Here is an 18,064-nt window from a genome sequence, read left to right on the forward strand (position 1 = left end):
TATCTTGATATTAAAGAGGTAATCTCCAAAAGACAACTCCTGGGCATATGACCCTCATAGGGGAGGTCCCGGCAAGAGCCCAATAATGTACATAGTAGTGTCACAAAGCGTTATGTTGCAAAGCCTACACAACGTGCAGCAGTAAAGTGTGTCACCCGGTAAGTGAATAACATATCCAGCGCTTTAATAGATTTAGCCATCTATATCTATATACAATAAATTACCAAAATTTGTAGTCCTAGCAAATAATGTGTCCCCAAATGGCACTCATTATAAAACAACCAAAGAAAAAATATGCCAGGACAGAAATAAATCAATATATGAAAATATCAAAAGTTTATTAAATATAAATTTAAGAACAATCGGCACAGACAGTCCCAAAATACTAACAAAAATTAAAATTGATGTGGGAAACCCCTACAAAAGTTATATACAGTACAGACCAAAAGTTTGGACACACCTTCTCATTTAAAGATTTTTCTGTATTTTCATGACTATGAAAATTGTACATTCACACTGAAGGCATCAAAACTATGAATTAACACATGTGGAATTATATACTTAACAAAAAAGTGCGAAACAACTGAAAATATGTTTTATATTCTAGGTTCTTCAAAGTAGCCACCTTTTGCTTTGATGACTGCTTTGCACACTCTTGGCATTCTCTTGATGAGCTTCAAGAGGTAGTCACCGGAAATGGTTTTCACTTCACAGGTGGCCCTGTCAGGTTTAAAAAGTGGGATTTCTTACCTTATAAATGGGGTTGGGACCATCAGTTGTGTTGTGCAGAATTCTGGTGGATACACAGCTGATAGTCCTACTGAATAGACTGTTAGAATTTGTATTATGGAAAGAAAAAAGCAGCTAAGTAAAGAAAAAGGAGTGGTCATCATTACTTTAAGAAATGAAGGTCAGTCAGTCCGAAAAATTGGGAAAACTTTGAAAGTGTCCCCAAGTGCAGTTGCAAAAACCATCAAGCGCTACAAAGAAACTGGCTCACATGAGGACCGCCCCAGGAAAGGAAGACCAAGAGTCACCTCTGCTTCTGAGGATAAGTTTATCTGAGTCACCAGCCTCAGAAATCGCAGGTTAACAGCAGCTCAGATTAGAGACCAGGTCAATGCCACACAGAGTTCTAGCAGCAGACACATCTCTTCAACAATTGTTAAGAGGAGACTTTGTGCAGCCGGCCTTCATGGTAAAATAGCTGCTAGGAAACCACTGCTAAGGACAGGCAACAAGCAGAAGAGACTTGTTTGGGCTAAAGGACACAAGGAATGGACATTAGACCAGTGGAAATCTGTGCTTTGGTCTGATGAGTCCAAATTTGAGATCTTTGGTTCCAACGACTGTGTCTTTGTGCGACGCACAAAAGGTGAACGGATGGACTCTACATGCCTAGTTCCCACCGTGAAGCATGGAGGAGGAGGTGTGATGGTGTGGGGGTGCTTTGCTGGTGACACTGTTGGGCATTTATTCAAAATTGAAGACATACTGAACCAGCAGGGCTACCACAGCATCTTGCAGTGGCATGCTATTCCATCCGGTTTGCGTTTAGTTGGACCATCATTTATTTTTCAACAGGACAATGACCCCAAACACACCTCCAGGCTGTGTAAGGGCTATTTGACCAAGAGGGAGAGTGATGGGGTGCTACGCCAGATGACCTGGCCTCCACAGTCACCAGACCTGAACCCAATAGAGATGGTTTGGGGTGAGCTGGACCGCAGAGTGAAGGCAAAAGGGCCAACAAGTGCTAAGCATCTCTGGGAACTCCTTCAAGATTGTTGGAATACCATTTCCGGTGACTACCTCTTGAAGCTCATCAAGAGAATGCCAAGAGTGTGCAAAGCAGTCATCAAAGCATAAGGTGGCTACTTTGAAGAACCTAGAATATAAGACATTTTCAGTTGTTTCACACTTTTTTGTTACGTATATAATTCCACATGTGTTAATTCATAGTTTTGAGGCCTTCAGTGTGAATGTACAATTTTCATAGTCATGAAAATACAGAAGAATCTTTAAATGAGAAGGTGTGTCCAAACTTTTGGTCTGTACTGTATGTATGTATGCACAGGGCAGAGTCTGTGCATACATACAAATCATACAGACAAATGAAAAAAAAACATACATATACACATATAAATAATCCAAAAATATAATAAGGGTTAAATACCATCATGAATAATAAGCTCACCCACCAAACACCTGACGAGCGTTTCGCCAACGCTTCGTCAGGGGTTTATCTATATACAATATAATCATATATCATTTCAATAACATCTTCTATCTATGAATACCAACAGCAACAAGCAAGTCAAGCTACTAAAAGAAAGAAAACAGTCCAGGTAGAAGAAAGAACATTAAATCTTAGGAGAGAAAATGGAAATATTCGTGCAATCATATGGCCACAATGGACAAAAGGTTAAAGGGGTTGTGCAGATATACGCTCCTGCTCCATCTGCCCTCAGGCGTGGAGAGAGGCTGCTGTACACAGGTGAGACATGTGCAGAGCCCTAGCAAGTATTGTGCAATGGTCCTAGACAATCATACAGGTGTGGTGTGCAGTACTGGCTGGTGTCAGACTATCCTCCCCTGGTGCAGGTGCGTCTCCATACTTTATGCCAGATAGTGCAGGACACTATACACATCACTGTCCGCAGCTCATATACTGAATTTACATGTGAATGTAGAGCGGCGGATGCTGAACTGATGATTTGCATTAGGATGGATTTTTTTTTTTTTTTTTTTAAACACAACTTCACTTTGCTTTTTTTAACATTCAAGGAGGAAGCTGAAAAAGCAGCGAGACAAAAAATGAGAAAAAGCAGGTTTTCTTTGGATCTCAGTAAGGCCAGGACCAGATGAGCATATTTGCGGTCAGTGTGCCATCCATGTGTGCTACAGATGGCACACTGACCAACAAAAAATCCTGCATGCGCCATTGTCATCCATCTTAAACATGTAATGGCAGCCTGGACAACCCCGGCCCGCACACTACACTCACCTGATGACATAGGTCCTTACCTTTCCTGTAGCTCCAGCAGACTCAGCTCGGCTTTCTGCAGCCCTTCCAAGTCTTTCATCATCTGTGCTATATGCTCCTTGGAAGTTTTGTTCTGTGTATAGGCAAACCAGCAGCCACCAATGCCAATCACTATAGATATGGTCAAGACAAAATCCTTCACCCAGTTATGAGGGGGGCCTGAAAAACAAGGACCTCCATAAGCCACACTGATAAAACGCTCACTGGCCAGTCATTAGGAGCGGAGCCCCAATACTCACGTGTTAACGGTCCGAAGAGGACCACATCCAACGCCTTCAGATGAAGCTTCTGTCGGTGGCTTCGATCAATGATCTTCAGCTGCGAGATCATGAATAGCGGCTCGTTCACAGCTATTCTGTTGGCAAAACAAAAGTAAACTTTCCATTTCCATTAGAATTTATCAATAGAACAAGATAAGTTGTAGCAATGCTGCCCATACAGCCACTATTACCCAGGCTGGAAATAAAAAGCAAAACACATTGCAGTTTTGATAAGGAGCGAAACAATGTCAGTGCCATCTCTCCTTACAGAAGTGGCCCGAGACTGGTGCAAGAGGCTACAGATCAGCACCCAACCGGTCAGAAGAGGGCGCATCGTGGAGGAGGAGAAGACATGGAAAAGTTCTACTGAACATCCGAGAGAAGGGGTGGGTAGTCCTGTTGTGACGACACTGCTGGACAGGAGATCAAGATATGCTCAAATAGAGCCTGTCAGCACAAAATGACTGCAAACAAAGCACAGAAGCTTGGTGCACCCTCAGAGTGACACCTTCCCATTTTGAACAGAGCACCATTCCAAAGAGGTGGCAAAGTGCACTTAACTGGTCGGCTACTCCAAGGGTGCACTGAGCAACTGTTTTGGTTTGAACAGTCATTTTGAGCTTCTGGATTTCCTCTGGCTATGTTCACATGTCCAGTAGTTATTTCCGGTTTTGAATCCATTTTCGGATGACAAAAAATACAAAATAAAACATTCGAGTGCAGGATCTAATCAACTTGGGGCCCAATATTTGATCGATGAGGGTGCAACACCCGGTACCCCTGTGAATCAGTTACTCCTGATGCCGGATGAAAGCGCTGCATATCCGCCCCTCAAAATCAATAGGGAGCAGATGTGCAGTCCCCGGCTGATGCCACACTACAGCAGACGGAGAAGCTCCACTCTGGCCACTTCCAGCGTCGGGAACAAGATAGGCCATCAATGGAAAATTCCCAGACAACCTCTTTAAAATAGAAAGACTGGAAGCTTTTCAGAAAATTTCACAGAATATTAGTCCACAAAGCAAGCCACTTATTCATCTGTTCACGGGATCAGGAAACTATGAGGCCACTTTACCTTGGTACAAACAATGTATTTACCTCCTAAGGGACTGCACAAAGGATGATCACAATCACCTGCCCGTGCTGGACAACCACCTGCCCGTGCTGGACAACCACCTGCCCGTGCTGGACAACCACCTGCCCGTGCTGGACAACCACCTGCCCGTGCTGGACAACCACCTGCCCGTGCTGGACAAACACCTGCCCGTGGCGGACAAACACCTGCCCGTGGCGGACAAACACCTGCCCGTGGCGGACAAACACCTGCCCGTGGCGGACAAACACCTGGAATGTCTTGTTTGCCATCTGTCAGACAGATACAATGAGGAGCACAAGATTGGCGTATCCGAAGAAAATACTCCCTTCTCCGCTAGTGTGGTCAAGTACATAATTGGTGGATGAGGGAGAAATCATGGTTTGAGGTCACTTTCCATGGTTTGGGATTAAGCCTATTAGTTCCAGTAAATGGAACCGAATGTGATGCAGTTATAGATAATTGCCTACACCTTAATGTGCTTTCACCGTAAAGTTAACAATTTAGGAAAGGCAGAGGACCAGGCGGATCTACTCTGTATCATTCATGAAATTCGATGCGATATAGAGGTGTCCATGTGTTTTAGGCCACGATGTGCACGCCCTTCAGTTGGGCTCTTATGTCAAGCAATTAGGTTACTTGGCTTTATTACATGACTTTCACCAACAGCCCTAAATAGTAAAGGTTAAGAAAACAGGCAATAACAAGTTAACTTAGAAGAGGTTGTCCACTACTTTTACATTGATGGCCTATCCTTAGGTCATCAATGTCTTATCGGTCAGGGCCCGACATTCGGTACCTCTGACAATCAGCAGCCGAAAGTACTTACTTGTGGAGCTGGCCATCTATAAGTAGTGGCCGGGGCTTGTTACTGCACATTCGCCTCCTATTCAAATCAATAGGAGGCGGATGTCTAGTACCCTGCAGCGGCCACTACAAGTAGACAATCAGCTCTGTAAATAGGTACTTCGGGCCAGCAGCTGCCAGCACCGATAGCAGATGATCGGCGTGGGCTGCCGGGTGTCGGACCCCGGCCGATCAGACATTGATGACCTGTGCTAAGAATAGGCCATCAATCTAAGAGTAGTGGACAACCTATTTAACATCCTCTAAATTTTTGCAAAAGTCTCAAGACGTTTCCACTAGAGGGAAAAGAATGAGGTCGTAGTAACCAACAATTTTACAGCCACACTCGCAAGGCCAGTAATTACCATGAAGCACTATCTTCGGACACCTCCCACACATCTCACTTTTCGATTTCAGATAATATGCTCATTAATAGCAATATAATATTTTATTTATTTAGAGGCAATACAGTTAGGTCCATATATATTTGGACAGACAACATTTTTCTAATTTTGGTTCTAGACATTACCACAATCAATTTTAAACAAAACAATTCAGATGCAGTTGAAGTTCAGACTTTCAGCTTTCATTTGAGGGTATCCACATTAAAATTGGATGAAGGGTTTAGGAGTTTCAGCTCCTTAACATGTGCCACCCTGTTTTTAAAGGGACCAAAAGTAATTGGACAGATTAAATAATTGTAAATAAAATGTTCATTTCTAGTACTTGGTTGAAAACCCTTTGTTGGCAATGACTGCCTGAAGTCTTGAACTCATGGACATCACCAGACGCTGTGTTTCCTCCGTTTTGATGCTCTCCCAGGCCTTCACTGCGGTGGTTTTCAGTTGCTGTTTGTTTGTGGGCCTTTCTGTCTGAAGTTTAGTCTTTAACAAGTGAAATGCATGCTTAATTGGGTTGAGATCAGGTGACTGACTTGGCCATTCAAGAATATTCCACTTCTTTGCTTTAATAACCTCCTGGGTTGCTTTGGCTTTATGTTTTGGGTCATTGTCCATCTGTAGTATGAAATGACGACCAATCAGTTTGGCTGCATTTGGCTGGATCTGAGCACACAGTATGGCTCTGAATACATCAGAATTCATTCGGCTGCTTCTGTTCTGTGTCACATCATCAATAAACACTAGTGACCCAGTGCCACTGGCAGCCATGCATGCCCAAGCCATCACACTGCCTCCGCCGTGTTTTACAGAGGATGTGGTATGCTTTGGATCATGAGCTGTACCACGCCTTCGCCATACTTTTCTCTTTCCATCATTCTGGTAGAGGTTGATCTTAGTTTCATCTGTCCAAAGAATGTTCTTCCAGAACTGTGCTGGCTTTTTTAGATGATTTTTAGCAAAGTCCAGTCTAGCCTTTTTATTCTTGATGCTTATGAGTGGCTTGCACCGTGCAGTGAACCCTCTGTATTTACTTTCATGCAGTCTTCTCTTTATGGTAGATTTGGATATTGATACGCCTACCTCCTGGAGACTGTTGTTCACTTTGTTGGCTGTTGTGAAGGGGTTTCTCTTCACCATGGAGATTATTCTGCGATCATCCACCACTGTTGTCTTCCGTGGGCACCCAGGTCTTTTGCATTGATGAGTTCACCAGTGCTTTCTTTCTTTCTCAGGATGTACCAAACTGTAGATTTTGCCACTCCTAATATTGTAGCAATTTCTCGGATGGGTTTTTTCTGTTTTTGCAGCTTAAGGATGGCTTGTTTCACCTGCATGGAGAGCTCCTTTGACCGCAAGTTTACCTCACAGCAAAACCTTCCAAATGCAAGCACCACACCTCAAATCAACTCCAGGCCCTTTATCTGCTTAATTGAGAATGACATAAAGAAGGGATTGCCCACACCTGTCCAGTCCATGAAATAGCCTTGGAGTCAATTGACCAATTACTTTTGGTCCCTTTAAAAACAGGGTGGCACATGATAAGGAGCTGAAACTCCTAAACCCTTCATCCAATTTTAATGTGGATACCCTCAAATGAAAGCTGAAAGTCTGAACTTCAACTGCATCTGAATTGTTTTGTTTAAAATTCATTGTGGTAATGTCTAGAAACAAAATTAGAAAAATGTTGCCTCTGTCCAAATATATATGGACCTAACTGTATATCCCATAGCTCATGTACAGACAAAAACATTGCAGAGTAAGGGTATGTGCACATGTTCAGGATTTGCAGCAGAATATTACAGCCAGGGTCTACACATATCCAGATAAAAAGTGCTACTAGGTGCATGGCAGGAGTGGGAACAGATGATAGAAAGGACCAAATTCTGACAAAAAAAGAAAAGGGAGAACTGAGAGCACTTAGCGGTTGATGTCATAGGCCATTACCATATTGAGTATGGTAGTGCATTCCAGAGAACAGGTGCAGCACAAGAAAAGTCTTGGAGACAGGAGTGGGAGAGCTGGATTATAAAGGATGTCAGATCATTAACAGAGCAGAAATTATGGGTAGGATGGTAGACAGAAATGAGGGAGGAGATGTAAAGTAATGCAGAACTATAGAGAACTTTGTGATGGAGTGTGATAAGTTTATGATGTATTTTGTAGCAGATGGGCAACCAGTGCAATGACTGGAACAGGGTGCAGTCATCGGTGTAGTGGCTGGACAAGAATTTGAGCTTAATTGTTGCAATCATGATGCACTGGTGAGTGGCGATTTTAGTAAATGATTCATAGAGAGTTGCAGTAATCCAGACAAGAATGAATCAAAGCGATGGTAAGAATATTTGCAGTTTAACAGGTGAAAAAAAATGGGTAAGATTCTGAAGGCGGATATTTTTGAGGTGCAGGTGACAAATGATTGATGGGATACAGGGAGTGAAGAAAAAATCTGAGAAAAAATATAGGTCAGTAAGAGTGCTCTCTGGAAGCTACGGTAGATCCTAATAACACGTGGAAATATCAGGTGAACGTAGGGTAGTAAAGGGAAAAAACACAAGAAGTTCCATTTTGGAAAGGTTCAATTTCAGGTAAAAGGATTACAGACAAAATCATTGGTATTTTGTATCTAATGCAAGAACACAAAGACCAAGACTTCTGTAAATTAATGATATGTACCAAGTCAGAAGTATCTAAAAATACCAAGAAATCAATAAGTAACTGGAATTTATAAAGGCCCTTTAATATGCCTACACACCATCTTATCTTAAAAAATGGAGAAGTGTATGTATATTCACACACAAAACCAATATAATATTTAGCGTCACAACAAAGATGAAGGACAGTACCTCACTGCTTCAACGAGATCTGGTTGTGGCACATTTTAGGATCACCAAATGGGCATGCACAACTTTGCATAACTTACACAGCCCCGGAGTAGCGAAGTCTAACTAACATGGTAACAAAAACTGGGCATGCTGCCCCCAAAATACTGCAGGATTTAATTTACCAAATGGTTTAAAAAAAAAATCTAAATATCAGCAACAGGTGTTATGTCGGCCAAATGCTCCTTCAGCTGATGGTCATCTCTCCTGAATCCCCTATACATGAGAACTTGGCTCACCTAACCAATGCTGTATTTTTAAATGTGGAAAAGGGATTAGAGGTGTCTGACGGTGGCTGATCTCTGGCAACAAGAGGGTTGGGCAGATCATTGTCTCCTATGAGGATTATGACGAATCCTACCTTGGTAGAGTTGTTCCTTTGACTGTGTTTTCCCGGAAGGTCCTCTCATACTGCGGGAGCTCCACAAACTCAAATAACCACTGCAGAGTCTCTTCTTCTGTCCAGTTGTGAACTGTGGGAAAAGTAGAGTCAATGTTATGGCTAATCCATCTACTTTTAGCAAACTTTCATTATTTTACACTCATACCTTTGTGTCCAACTACTCCATTTTACAGCTGACGCCATACAATACAGGTATTTGCTCAGTGATGTGGGTGTAGAACCCACCACCCACAAGTTAAATCAACACATCGCAAAGTTAAGGATGACAAAGGTCACATTTACACTTCAGACTTTTGCACGCCTGGGAGACTTTACATATTCTCATATTTCACTACAAGGGGTAGAAAACAACTGTCAGCGCCTGCATCCATTTTACCGTGAAATTCATCTGCACACTTACTTTCACACAAAAATGAATGGTCGTCTTTAGCTCTTCCGTGTTTTTACAGATCCACTGATATAAAATGTAAATGATCATTACTTTGCATCGTTAATCTAGCTGTGGGGAGATTTATCGGCCAGGAAATGCATCTTGGGAAAACATGTATGCTAATGTGCTCCTCTGGTAGGACGCAGTCTACCTATTGAAGAAGCTACCCAACAGGTCAATGTCCGAAGGTTGACGGAGCCTTGCCACTCCCAAATTCTGAAAGTTACACAAAGGACTCAGCCCCAATGCAAATCATACTAGTAATATACATTTTTGTGCATTAGTGACCAAGAAATCAACTTAATGTATATGCAAATTAGAGAGCTTCACCCAGAAGTGCAGCAAGCGCACGGCTTCAGTGACGAGGAGAAGGTGGAGAACATCAATTACGTGCGGCTCCTGACGTCATTCCATCAGTGGACAGGTAAGCAACGTCTGACAATCGGGATCAGGAGGGGTGATCAAATGTAAATGGAGATGCAAGGGTGCACTGAGGCCCTGGCCATGGCAAGAGTAAACTAAATCCTAATTTGTATACGAATACATTAATGCATTAAAACGTGTAATGTTGGTATGATTTTTTTCTTGGGGCCAAGTCCTCCACATAAAGCAAACAAAGGTATCCACCCCATTTGGATGATCTCTGCTCGGACAACACAATAATTCCCGAAAATGTCATGGTCCAGATGACTAGGATTAGTAACAAGTAATTTGTGCAAACATGGATATAGTTTTTAGGTGTATTAGTAAACTTTCTACGGTTTGCAAGAAAACTAGAACAATTTAAATAACTCATCACAACTAATATAAAAGGTTGTTTCTCCAAATTCAGTCTCAGAATTGTTCAACTCCTTCATGACAAGAGTCCTCAGTACTTCGTAGAGCCGCTTTGGCTGTTATGACCTGCTGTAGACATGATGCATAGCCAGATGCCAGCTACTGAAAGCGTTCCTGAGGAACCTTGACCCATGTTTGTAAATTTTGCTTATACCTCCAATTTGCAATGGGGGTGAAAAATTTTGATTGCATATACACATTCATGGCGCAAATAAATACATTTATAAACACAAAAAAGTACATTTTAGTAAAACAGGGAGTACTTTGAAGAATCTAAGGTTTAGCACATATTCCAGTTAGTTTCACACGCGTTTCTTTACTTCTTGTTTCCATTTGTGCTCCTTTGTGGTTTTGCTGCCTTTAGTGTGAATCTATAAAGTGCACATTCCAATAAAAACAAAGAAAACCATTAAAATGAACAAAGACGTCCAAACTTTTGACCAGTACTGTATGTATTATTCATTTTATTTTATTTCTTACAATGTGAAGTTTATGTAAAAGCTTGGAGGTTTATGGGGCGTAAATCACCTGACAATTCCCCTTTAAAAAAAAGGTACAATCTAAAAAGTCAACATTTACTCCCGATACTGTAGGTGTTAAAAATCCATATCACCAAGCCCATCAGGAATGTGAAAAGTATAAAGTGAGGCTGGACGCCTTGGCACGGGGACCATATAAGGTAGAAGAGTTTCTCCTGTTATTCAATTAAATGGTCTACAAGGGAGATTACCGCTGGAGCCGTTCTGCACGGGGATTAGGATTTTTTTTTTAAGCTTTTCCCTTTTCCAAACTGTTTTAAAAATATACATGGATTCCAAAACTGAAGATGATTACCTCTATGAGTGAATATTCCATTATGTCAAAGAGGGAAGATCACAATTTTAGGATAGCTGATGAATTTCACATGTAAAGCCCCATGGAATAAATGGCGCTATCACAATAAATAATAATACAAGAGGAAAACAGAATACCCAACATCATTCATTGGGGTGAGTCGGGCACCCGAGAAAACACCATGACATACAAAAGAGTACAGATAAAGTCACTCAACAAATCAAGCTATACAAACTGAGATACAGCACTGTACCTCTATTCAATTAGACTATGGTCACAAACCTAAAAAGGTGTTGTCAAGAAAATATAAATTATTGAACCTGTCACTAGGTTCATGCTACCCCTTACCCCTACCTCAGGCAACGTGAATCAGAGCCAGATTATACGACATGTACAAGTTGAAAAGCCGGCCGGGGACTATAGAACTTGACTATAGTGGTGTGGAACCAGCCGGCTTCTTCCAGCCCCAGTGTAACAGGCCAGAGTACACCCCGTCCAGACTATACCTGGGGATAAAGAGGCCTAGGCTGGATTATACCCCAGGGTATAATCTCTGGACCTGATGTCACCTCCTTACTAACCTGAATCCCACAATGTCTGTCCGCTATTTCATCCTTCTTCTCTGACAGATTTCTAAAACTTAATATGGATAAAACTGAATTCATCATCTTTCCCCCATCTGACCTATCCATCAAAATCAATGGCTGTCCACTTTTCCCAGTCTCACAAGCTCTCTGCCTTGGGATAACCCTGGATTCTAACCGCTCCTTCAAACCAAATATCCAAGCCCTTTTCAATTTCTTGCCGACTCCAACTCAAAAACATCTCCCGGATCCGCACATTCCTCAACCACGAATCTGCAAAAACACTAGTGCACGCACCATTATCTCCCACCTCGACTACTGCAACGTCCTGCTCTGTGGCCTCCCTTCCAACACTCTCGTACCCCTCCAATCTTTCCTAAACTCTGATGCCCAACTAATCCACCTGTTCCCCACTATTCCCCGGCCTCTCCTCTCTGTCAAATGCTTTACTAGCTCCCCATTGCCCAGAGACTCCAGTTCAAAAATGTAACTATAGCAGACAAAGCCATCAACAACCTGTCTCCTCCATACATCTGTGACCTCGTCTCCTGATGCATACCTACACGCTACCTACGATCCTCACAGATCGCCTTCTCTACTCCCCTCTCATCTCCTCTTCCCACAATCACATACAAGATTTCTCCCGTGCTTCCCCCTACTCTAGAACGCTCTACCAGATAGCATCAACACTCTCGTCTACTGTGGAAACCTTCAAAAGGAACCTGAAGACTCACCTCTTCCGACGAGCCTACAACCTGCAGTAAACATCGTTCCACCATACCGCTGAATGACCAGCTCTACCCTCACCTACTGTATCCTCACCCATTCCTTGTAGATTGTGAGCCCTCGCGAGCAGGGTCCTCTCTCCCCTGGTATCAGTTTGCGGTTGTGTTTTTGCTCAAGATTATGGTAATTGTTTTTGCTATGTATGCCCCCTTTTTCACATGTAAAGCACCATGGAATAAATGGCGCTATAATAATAAATAATAATAAACTGACCTAGGCCAAAACTATACCCCTCCAGAATATACCACTCTATTTTCTGAGCCCTTGTAAAGAAGATAGATTTTAGATCCCATTTCTTAATAACTTCAAAAGGACTTCCCTGTAGTGGAAAGGTATTTGTGTTAATCACATGATGAAGATTGATCTCACAATACAATGTGACTGGGAAGTCTAACATCTGAGGTGTGTGATGTTTGTTGTAATGACTCAGATGTTAGAGTTCCACAAAGATAAAAGATGACTTGCACACTTCTCAGTAGTATTTAGGCTGTGTTCACACGATGCGTATTTCATGCGTTTCCGCGGCGTTTTTGCAGTTGCGTAAACGCCGCGGAAACGCATGAAAAACGCATGGTAGAAGGGCAGCAATGTTCCCCAATGGAAATCCGCATGTGCTGTGCCCATGATGCGGATTTTTCCGCAGCGTTAACGCTGCGGTCAAAAATCCGCAGCATGTCAATTAATTTTGCGGAAACGCGGCGATTTCGCCGCCATTGACTTGCATTAGAACGCGCCAATTCCGCAAGACAGCATTTGTACTTGCGTAATTGGTGCGTTCTAATGTGCGGATGGTACCCGGGTGTGGAGGAGAGGAGAGTCTCATCCACACCCAGGTACCATTAAAAAAGCTGTAAAAAGAAGAATAAAATAAAAAATAAATAAATGTATTCTTACCTTCTGTCGGCCCGCGCAGCGCTCCCGCTTGGTTCCCGGCACTTGCAGTGAGTTGTAGGACCTGCGGTGACGTCAGAGTCATGTGACGGGTCACGTGACGCTGACGTCGGCAGGTCTTTCAATTCAAAGTTGCCGGGAGAACGGAGTGAGTAGGACAGCGCGGGCCATCGGAGGTAAGTATATACACTCTCTCGGTTCACACTGTATAAATCCATGCTGTTTGCATGGATTTATACAGTGTGACCTAGTTATCAAGCACTTTCCAGGTGATGCTAACATCGCCTGGAAAGCGCTTGTCAATCTGCATGCGGAAACGCATGTGAATCTGCATGTGGATCCGCATGTATTCTGCAGGAAAAACGCATGCACAATCTGCATGCGTTTTTTCTGCCAGGGAGATGCAGAAATGATGCAGAAATTTTCTGCTTCATTTCTGCATCGTGTGCACATACCCTTACTTATTAAATTAAAAGTACTTCTCTAAACCCTTAAGGCCCTGTCACACATAACGAGATCGCTAGCGAGATCGTTATTGCGTCACCAAAACAGTGACTCATTAGCGATCTCGCTAGCGATCTCGTTATGTGTGACGGGGCCTTTAGAATGCAATTGTAACTTGATCTGATCACTTCACTGGTTTTCTCACCTCGTCTCTGATTGGGTGAAAAGTGTGCAGATCTCTTTCTAGCATACTCACACACACAGCTGCTTTCTCCAACACCAAACTCTTTAATTTTGCCTACCATGGAAGACCAACTGTATGACCGGCTTTTGAGATTCTTCACTGCAACAGAAAATCACACTGTGGACCCCACACCCATTTCAGATGATGTAAACCCTGATGTGCTAAATACACGGACAATCATTTATAAAAAAAAAAACTCCACTCAAGTCAACCGTCAGCATTAACATCCACTCTGCCCAAGAACACCAGAAGCGTGCCTTTGATCGCCGACACACCAATAAAGAAATCACTGCTGGCACCATTGTTTATATCAAGAATCAGCACCAAATTCATCGCATGGGTTCAAAGATGGAACCACGCTGGATTGGAAGAAAGTATCTTAGCACAACTCTTGGCCTTACGTTTGGTAAGGTTGTATACCATGGATGCACAAGGGACCTTGGACAACCATGGCGTATATAAAAAACCAAAAGGTGATGGGAACTGCTACTTCCGGGCTATCAGTTACATCCTGACAGGAACAGAGGACAACCACTTCCTTCTCAGAGATGAAGTCATCCACTACCTAAAAAATGACTTGACACAAAACCTGCAGAACTACTTGAGCCAAAATGTGAGTGAATATATTAACACCTCTGGCACCACTCATGATGGAGTCTGGGCAACTGATACAGAGATCATGGCCACAGCTAATCTGTTGAGTTGTGACATCGTTATCCACACAAAAGTTGGTGACTCCATGGATTGGTTGACCTATCCTGCAGGCTTCAATCTGCAGTCCTCAACAGAACATGCACTTTATCTTGAAAACAAGCAGGATAGTTTTGATGTTATCAGTGTTTAACTTTGAACGTTTCTATTGTAGAGAGGACTTACTAGTCTTAGAAGTTGAAGTTTCAGGACGTCATGACTTTTATATTATGAGCAGTCAAATTAGTTGAATATTACGTTACAATAGCATTATAATGTTCTAGATATGTGCTTTTATTTTAATGTGAAGTTTTTGTGGTTCAATTAATAAAAGTCTATGTGTTTAGAACTTTAAGATTTAGGTCAGTTATTTTCTCGCACAGCTTATCTGACAAATCCGAACCCCCATTAAGATGTTGGAAAATTAAGTAATTCTTGTGTATATAACTCAACGTTGCTGATATCAAGGGGGTATAAAATGGCCTAGGCCAGTTTATTCCCTGGGGTATAATCCAGCCTAGGACACTTTAACCCTGGGTATAGTCTGAACTCTGGGTATACTCTGGCCTGTTACACCGGCTCCAGTTGATTGACTTGTCTCTTCCAAGAGTTTACATTGCAAATTGTCTCGTCAGAGAGGAAGAGGACCAGAACTCTAGTGCCACCTACAGGAAGTAGCAATCCTAAAAGTCAATAGTGACCCTTTAATGAGCCTTGTCACATGACTTCAGATAAAAGCCAAGACCAGAAACTCAATTTGCAGACACTGTGTTGTGGGGTACTGCCCCTTGTCAGTGCAAAGTGTGAGTTGTGGTTTGGCTGCGTGAGAGGGGTCAGACCGGTATCTAAGGGGTAACATTTCTCCTTGTGGAGAGTGACATGCTAAGCATGTCACGGTGAGGAGACTTAAAGCCGCAATGCTTCTCTGAGAAATATGCAAACTGTCTCTTCAGAGAGGAAGAGAACCAGAACTCTAGTGCCACCTACAGGAATAAGCAATCCTAAGAGTCAATAGACAACCTTTAACGAGCCTGATCACATGACTTTGCACTGACGAGGGGAGGGGGGCAGTACCCCGAAACACAGTGTCTGCAAATTGAGTTTCTAGTTCTGGCTTATTTCCCAAGTCATGTGACAAGGCTCGTTAAAGGGTCACTATTGACTTTTAGGATTGCTACTTCCTGGAGGTGACCCTAGAGTTCTGGTCCTCTTCCTCTCTGAAGAGGCAATTTGCATATTTCCCAGAGGAGTATTGCAGCTCCTCACTGTGACATACTTAACATGTCGCTCTCCGCAAGAATTGTTACCTCTTAGATAAAAATTTACATCGAGAGAGACCTGTCAATTGCCTTGTGAGGGAAGAAGCAGCCAGCCAGGGGGCACACCGGACTAGATAATGCTAAACATGGCTTCAATCAAGAAGCCAGGCTCTAATTAATGCTGACTGTGATATGGGCGGCCTCAATCTAGTGACATGTTCCCTTTAAAAGCAATATACTATACTATAGTATACAATATACGATACTCATACATGACAGTTTTCTCCACATCCAAGAAAAATTTTCAGATGAGTTTGGTTAGAGTGGCGTCGGTTTTTCCAGGTGTAGAGGGAAGAAAAAAAGAAAAAAAAAAACTCCACCTTGTCCATTCTGTCAGTCTGTGAAAAGCGGACTGCACTCTGATATCATCAGAGTGCAGCCCGATTTTTTCATGAACACACAGATTCGCATTGCTGATTTTGATCCGATATTTGGATCAAAATCAGACCTGTCTCTGATTTTTTTTTTCCCACGGACCACGCAGTCCAAGGAAAAAAAAATATAACTCCAAATAAGATCCTTGTGATTAGTGAGGTGGGCATTTCTGGCCATTTATGGTGTGTCGAGGACAGGAGCAGGAAGTAGAATCTATTAGGGGCTAGGCAAGCACCGGCGGTAAGAGGTGACCGTGTCTGATCCTTTTTGTTGATCATTTATATTCCCCGCACATCGCTCTCACATCAGTAGCGCTCGTCTGAAAACTTTTTTTCTCTGTTTTTTTGGTGTGGAATTAATCCCACAAGAACACAAGCCACAGCTTGCCCAGATTTAGTCACTGGATAATGACTACAATCATTCATTGTGCCCCATTTATCCAGATTAATATCAGAACATTGCTGTGGATCACACTTACAGGCTGTACTTCAGTGCGGGATGTTTGCCTGCATGGATTTCCTTTCATGTTGGACTCCATAGTCGGATTCTTTACTAGAGCAGTGTAATCCCTTGTTTATTTGACCCTATGTTAGGAGGAGCGGAGAGTTAGGAAGTGCGATATCCAGACACGTTTTATGGTGACATTGTGGAATAATATTTTCTGGGGATCTAAACAAACCCTCAGCTCTTGTGGAACATGACTAAAACGCAGAATAAACCATTAATGGGCTCCTCCCGCTCATAATAATCAGCATCAAGAGCCAGCAAAGCTTACAATAAATGGGGGTCCAATCCCTTATATCACATGTCAAATTCTGGCTCGCGGCCCAAATCTGGCCTGCAGACAGAGTATATCTGACCCACGACGCCGGGCGGGCTATCCGCCAAACATTGCACTTTCACCTGGTAAAACACTTTCAACTATATCATCCTAGAAGCCAATACAGTTAAAAGCAATGATGGAGAGAGGAAGGTCAGCCGACGCTCCACCCCATCATCTCACCTCTCCACCTGATGTCTCAGTGCAGCGGGCACGATGACCAAGAGGAGATCGGAGCAGCGGGGAAACGGCAGAGATGAGCTGCGGGACCCATTATTCTGTATGGAGGACTATGTGGGGGGCCCATTATATTCTGTATGGAGGACTATGTGGGGCCCATTATATTCTGTATGGAGGACTATGTGGGGCCCATTATATTCTGTATGGAGGACTATGTGGGGCCCATTATATTCTGTATGGAGGACTATGTGGGGCCCATTATATTCTGTATTGAGGACTATGTGGGACCCATTATTCTGTATGGAGGACTATGTGGGGGGCCCATTATATTCTGTATGGAGGACTATGTGGGGCCCATTATTCTGTATGGAGGACTATGTGGGGCCCATTATATTCTGTATGGAGGACTATGTGGGGCCCATTATATTCTGTATTGAGGACTATGTGGGACCCATTATTCTGTATGGAGGACTATGTGGGGGCCCATTATTCTGTATGGAGGACTATGTGGGGGCCCATTATACTGTATGGAGGACTATGTGGGGGCCCATTATATTCTGTATGGAGGACTATGTGGGGGCCCATTATATTCTGTATGGAGGACTATGTGGGGGCCCATTATATTCTGTATGGAGGACTATGTGGGGGCCCATTATATTCTGTATGGAGGACTATGTGGGGGCCCATTATATTCTGTATGGA

General features: G+C 42.9%; 1 protein-coding gene across 2 annotated transcripts in view; it reads right to left on the bottom strand.

Moving 5' to 3' along the window:
- Positions 1–18,064, bottom strand: part of STIM2 (stromal interaction molecule 2) — a 112,851-nt gene that overhangs the window by 24,037 nt on the left and 70,750 nt on the right. For both annotated transcript variants that reach the window (XM_073646391.1, XM_073646382.1), the window contains exons 4-6: positions 8,887–8,998; positions 3,286–3,401; positions 3,028–3,205 (exon numbers count right to left, since the gene is read on the bottom strand). In XM_073646391.1, coding sequence (XP_073502492.1) covers positions 3,028–3,205; positions 3,286–3,401; positions 8,887–8,998 — 406 coding nt within the window. The remainder of the gene's footprint in view (positions 1–3,027; positions 3,206–3,285; positions 3,402–8,886; positions 8,999–18,064) is intronic.

This window comes from Phyllobates terribilis, unplaced genomic scaffold (genome assembly GCF_046119375.1).
Source record: "Phyllobates terribilis strain yellow unplaced genomic scaffold, ASM4611937v1 Scaffold_1__5_contigs__length_1240528914, whole genome shotgun sequence".
Taxonomy (NCBI): domain Eukaryota; kingdom Metazoa; phylum Chordata; class Amphibia; order Anura; family Dendrobatidae; genus Phyllobates; species Phyllobates terribilis.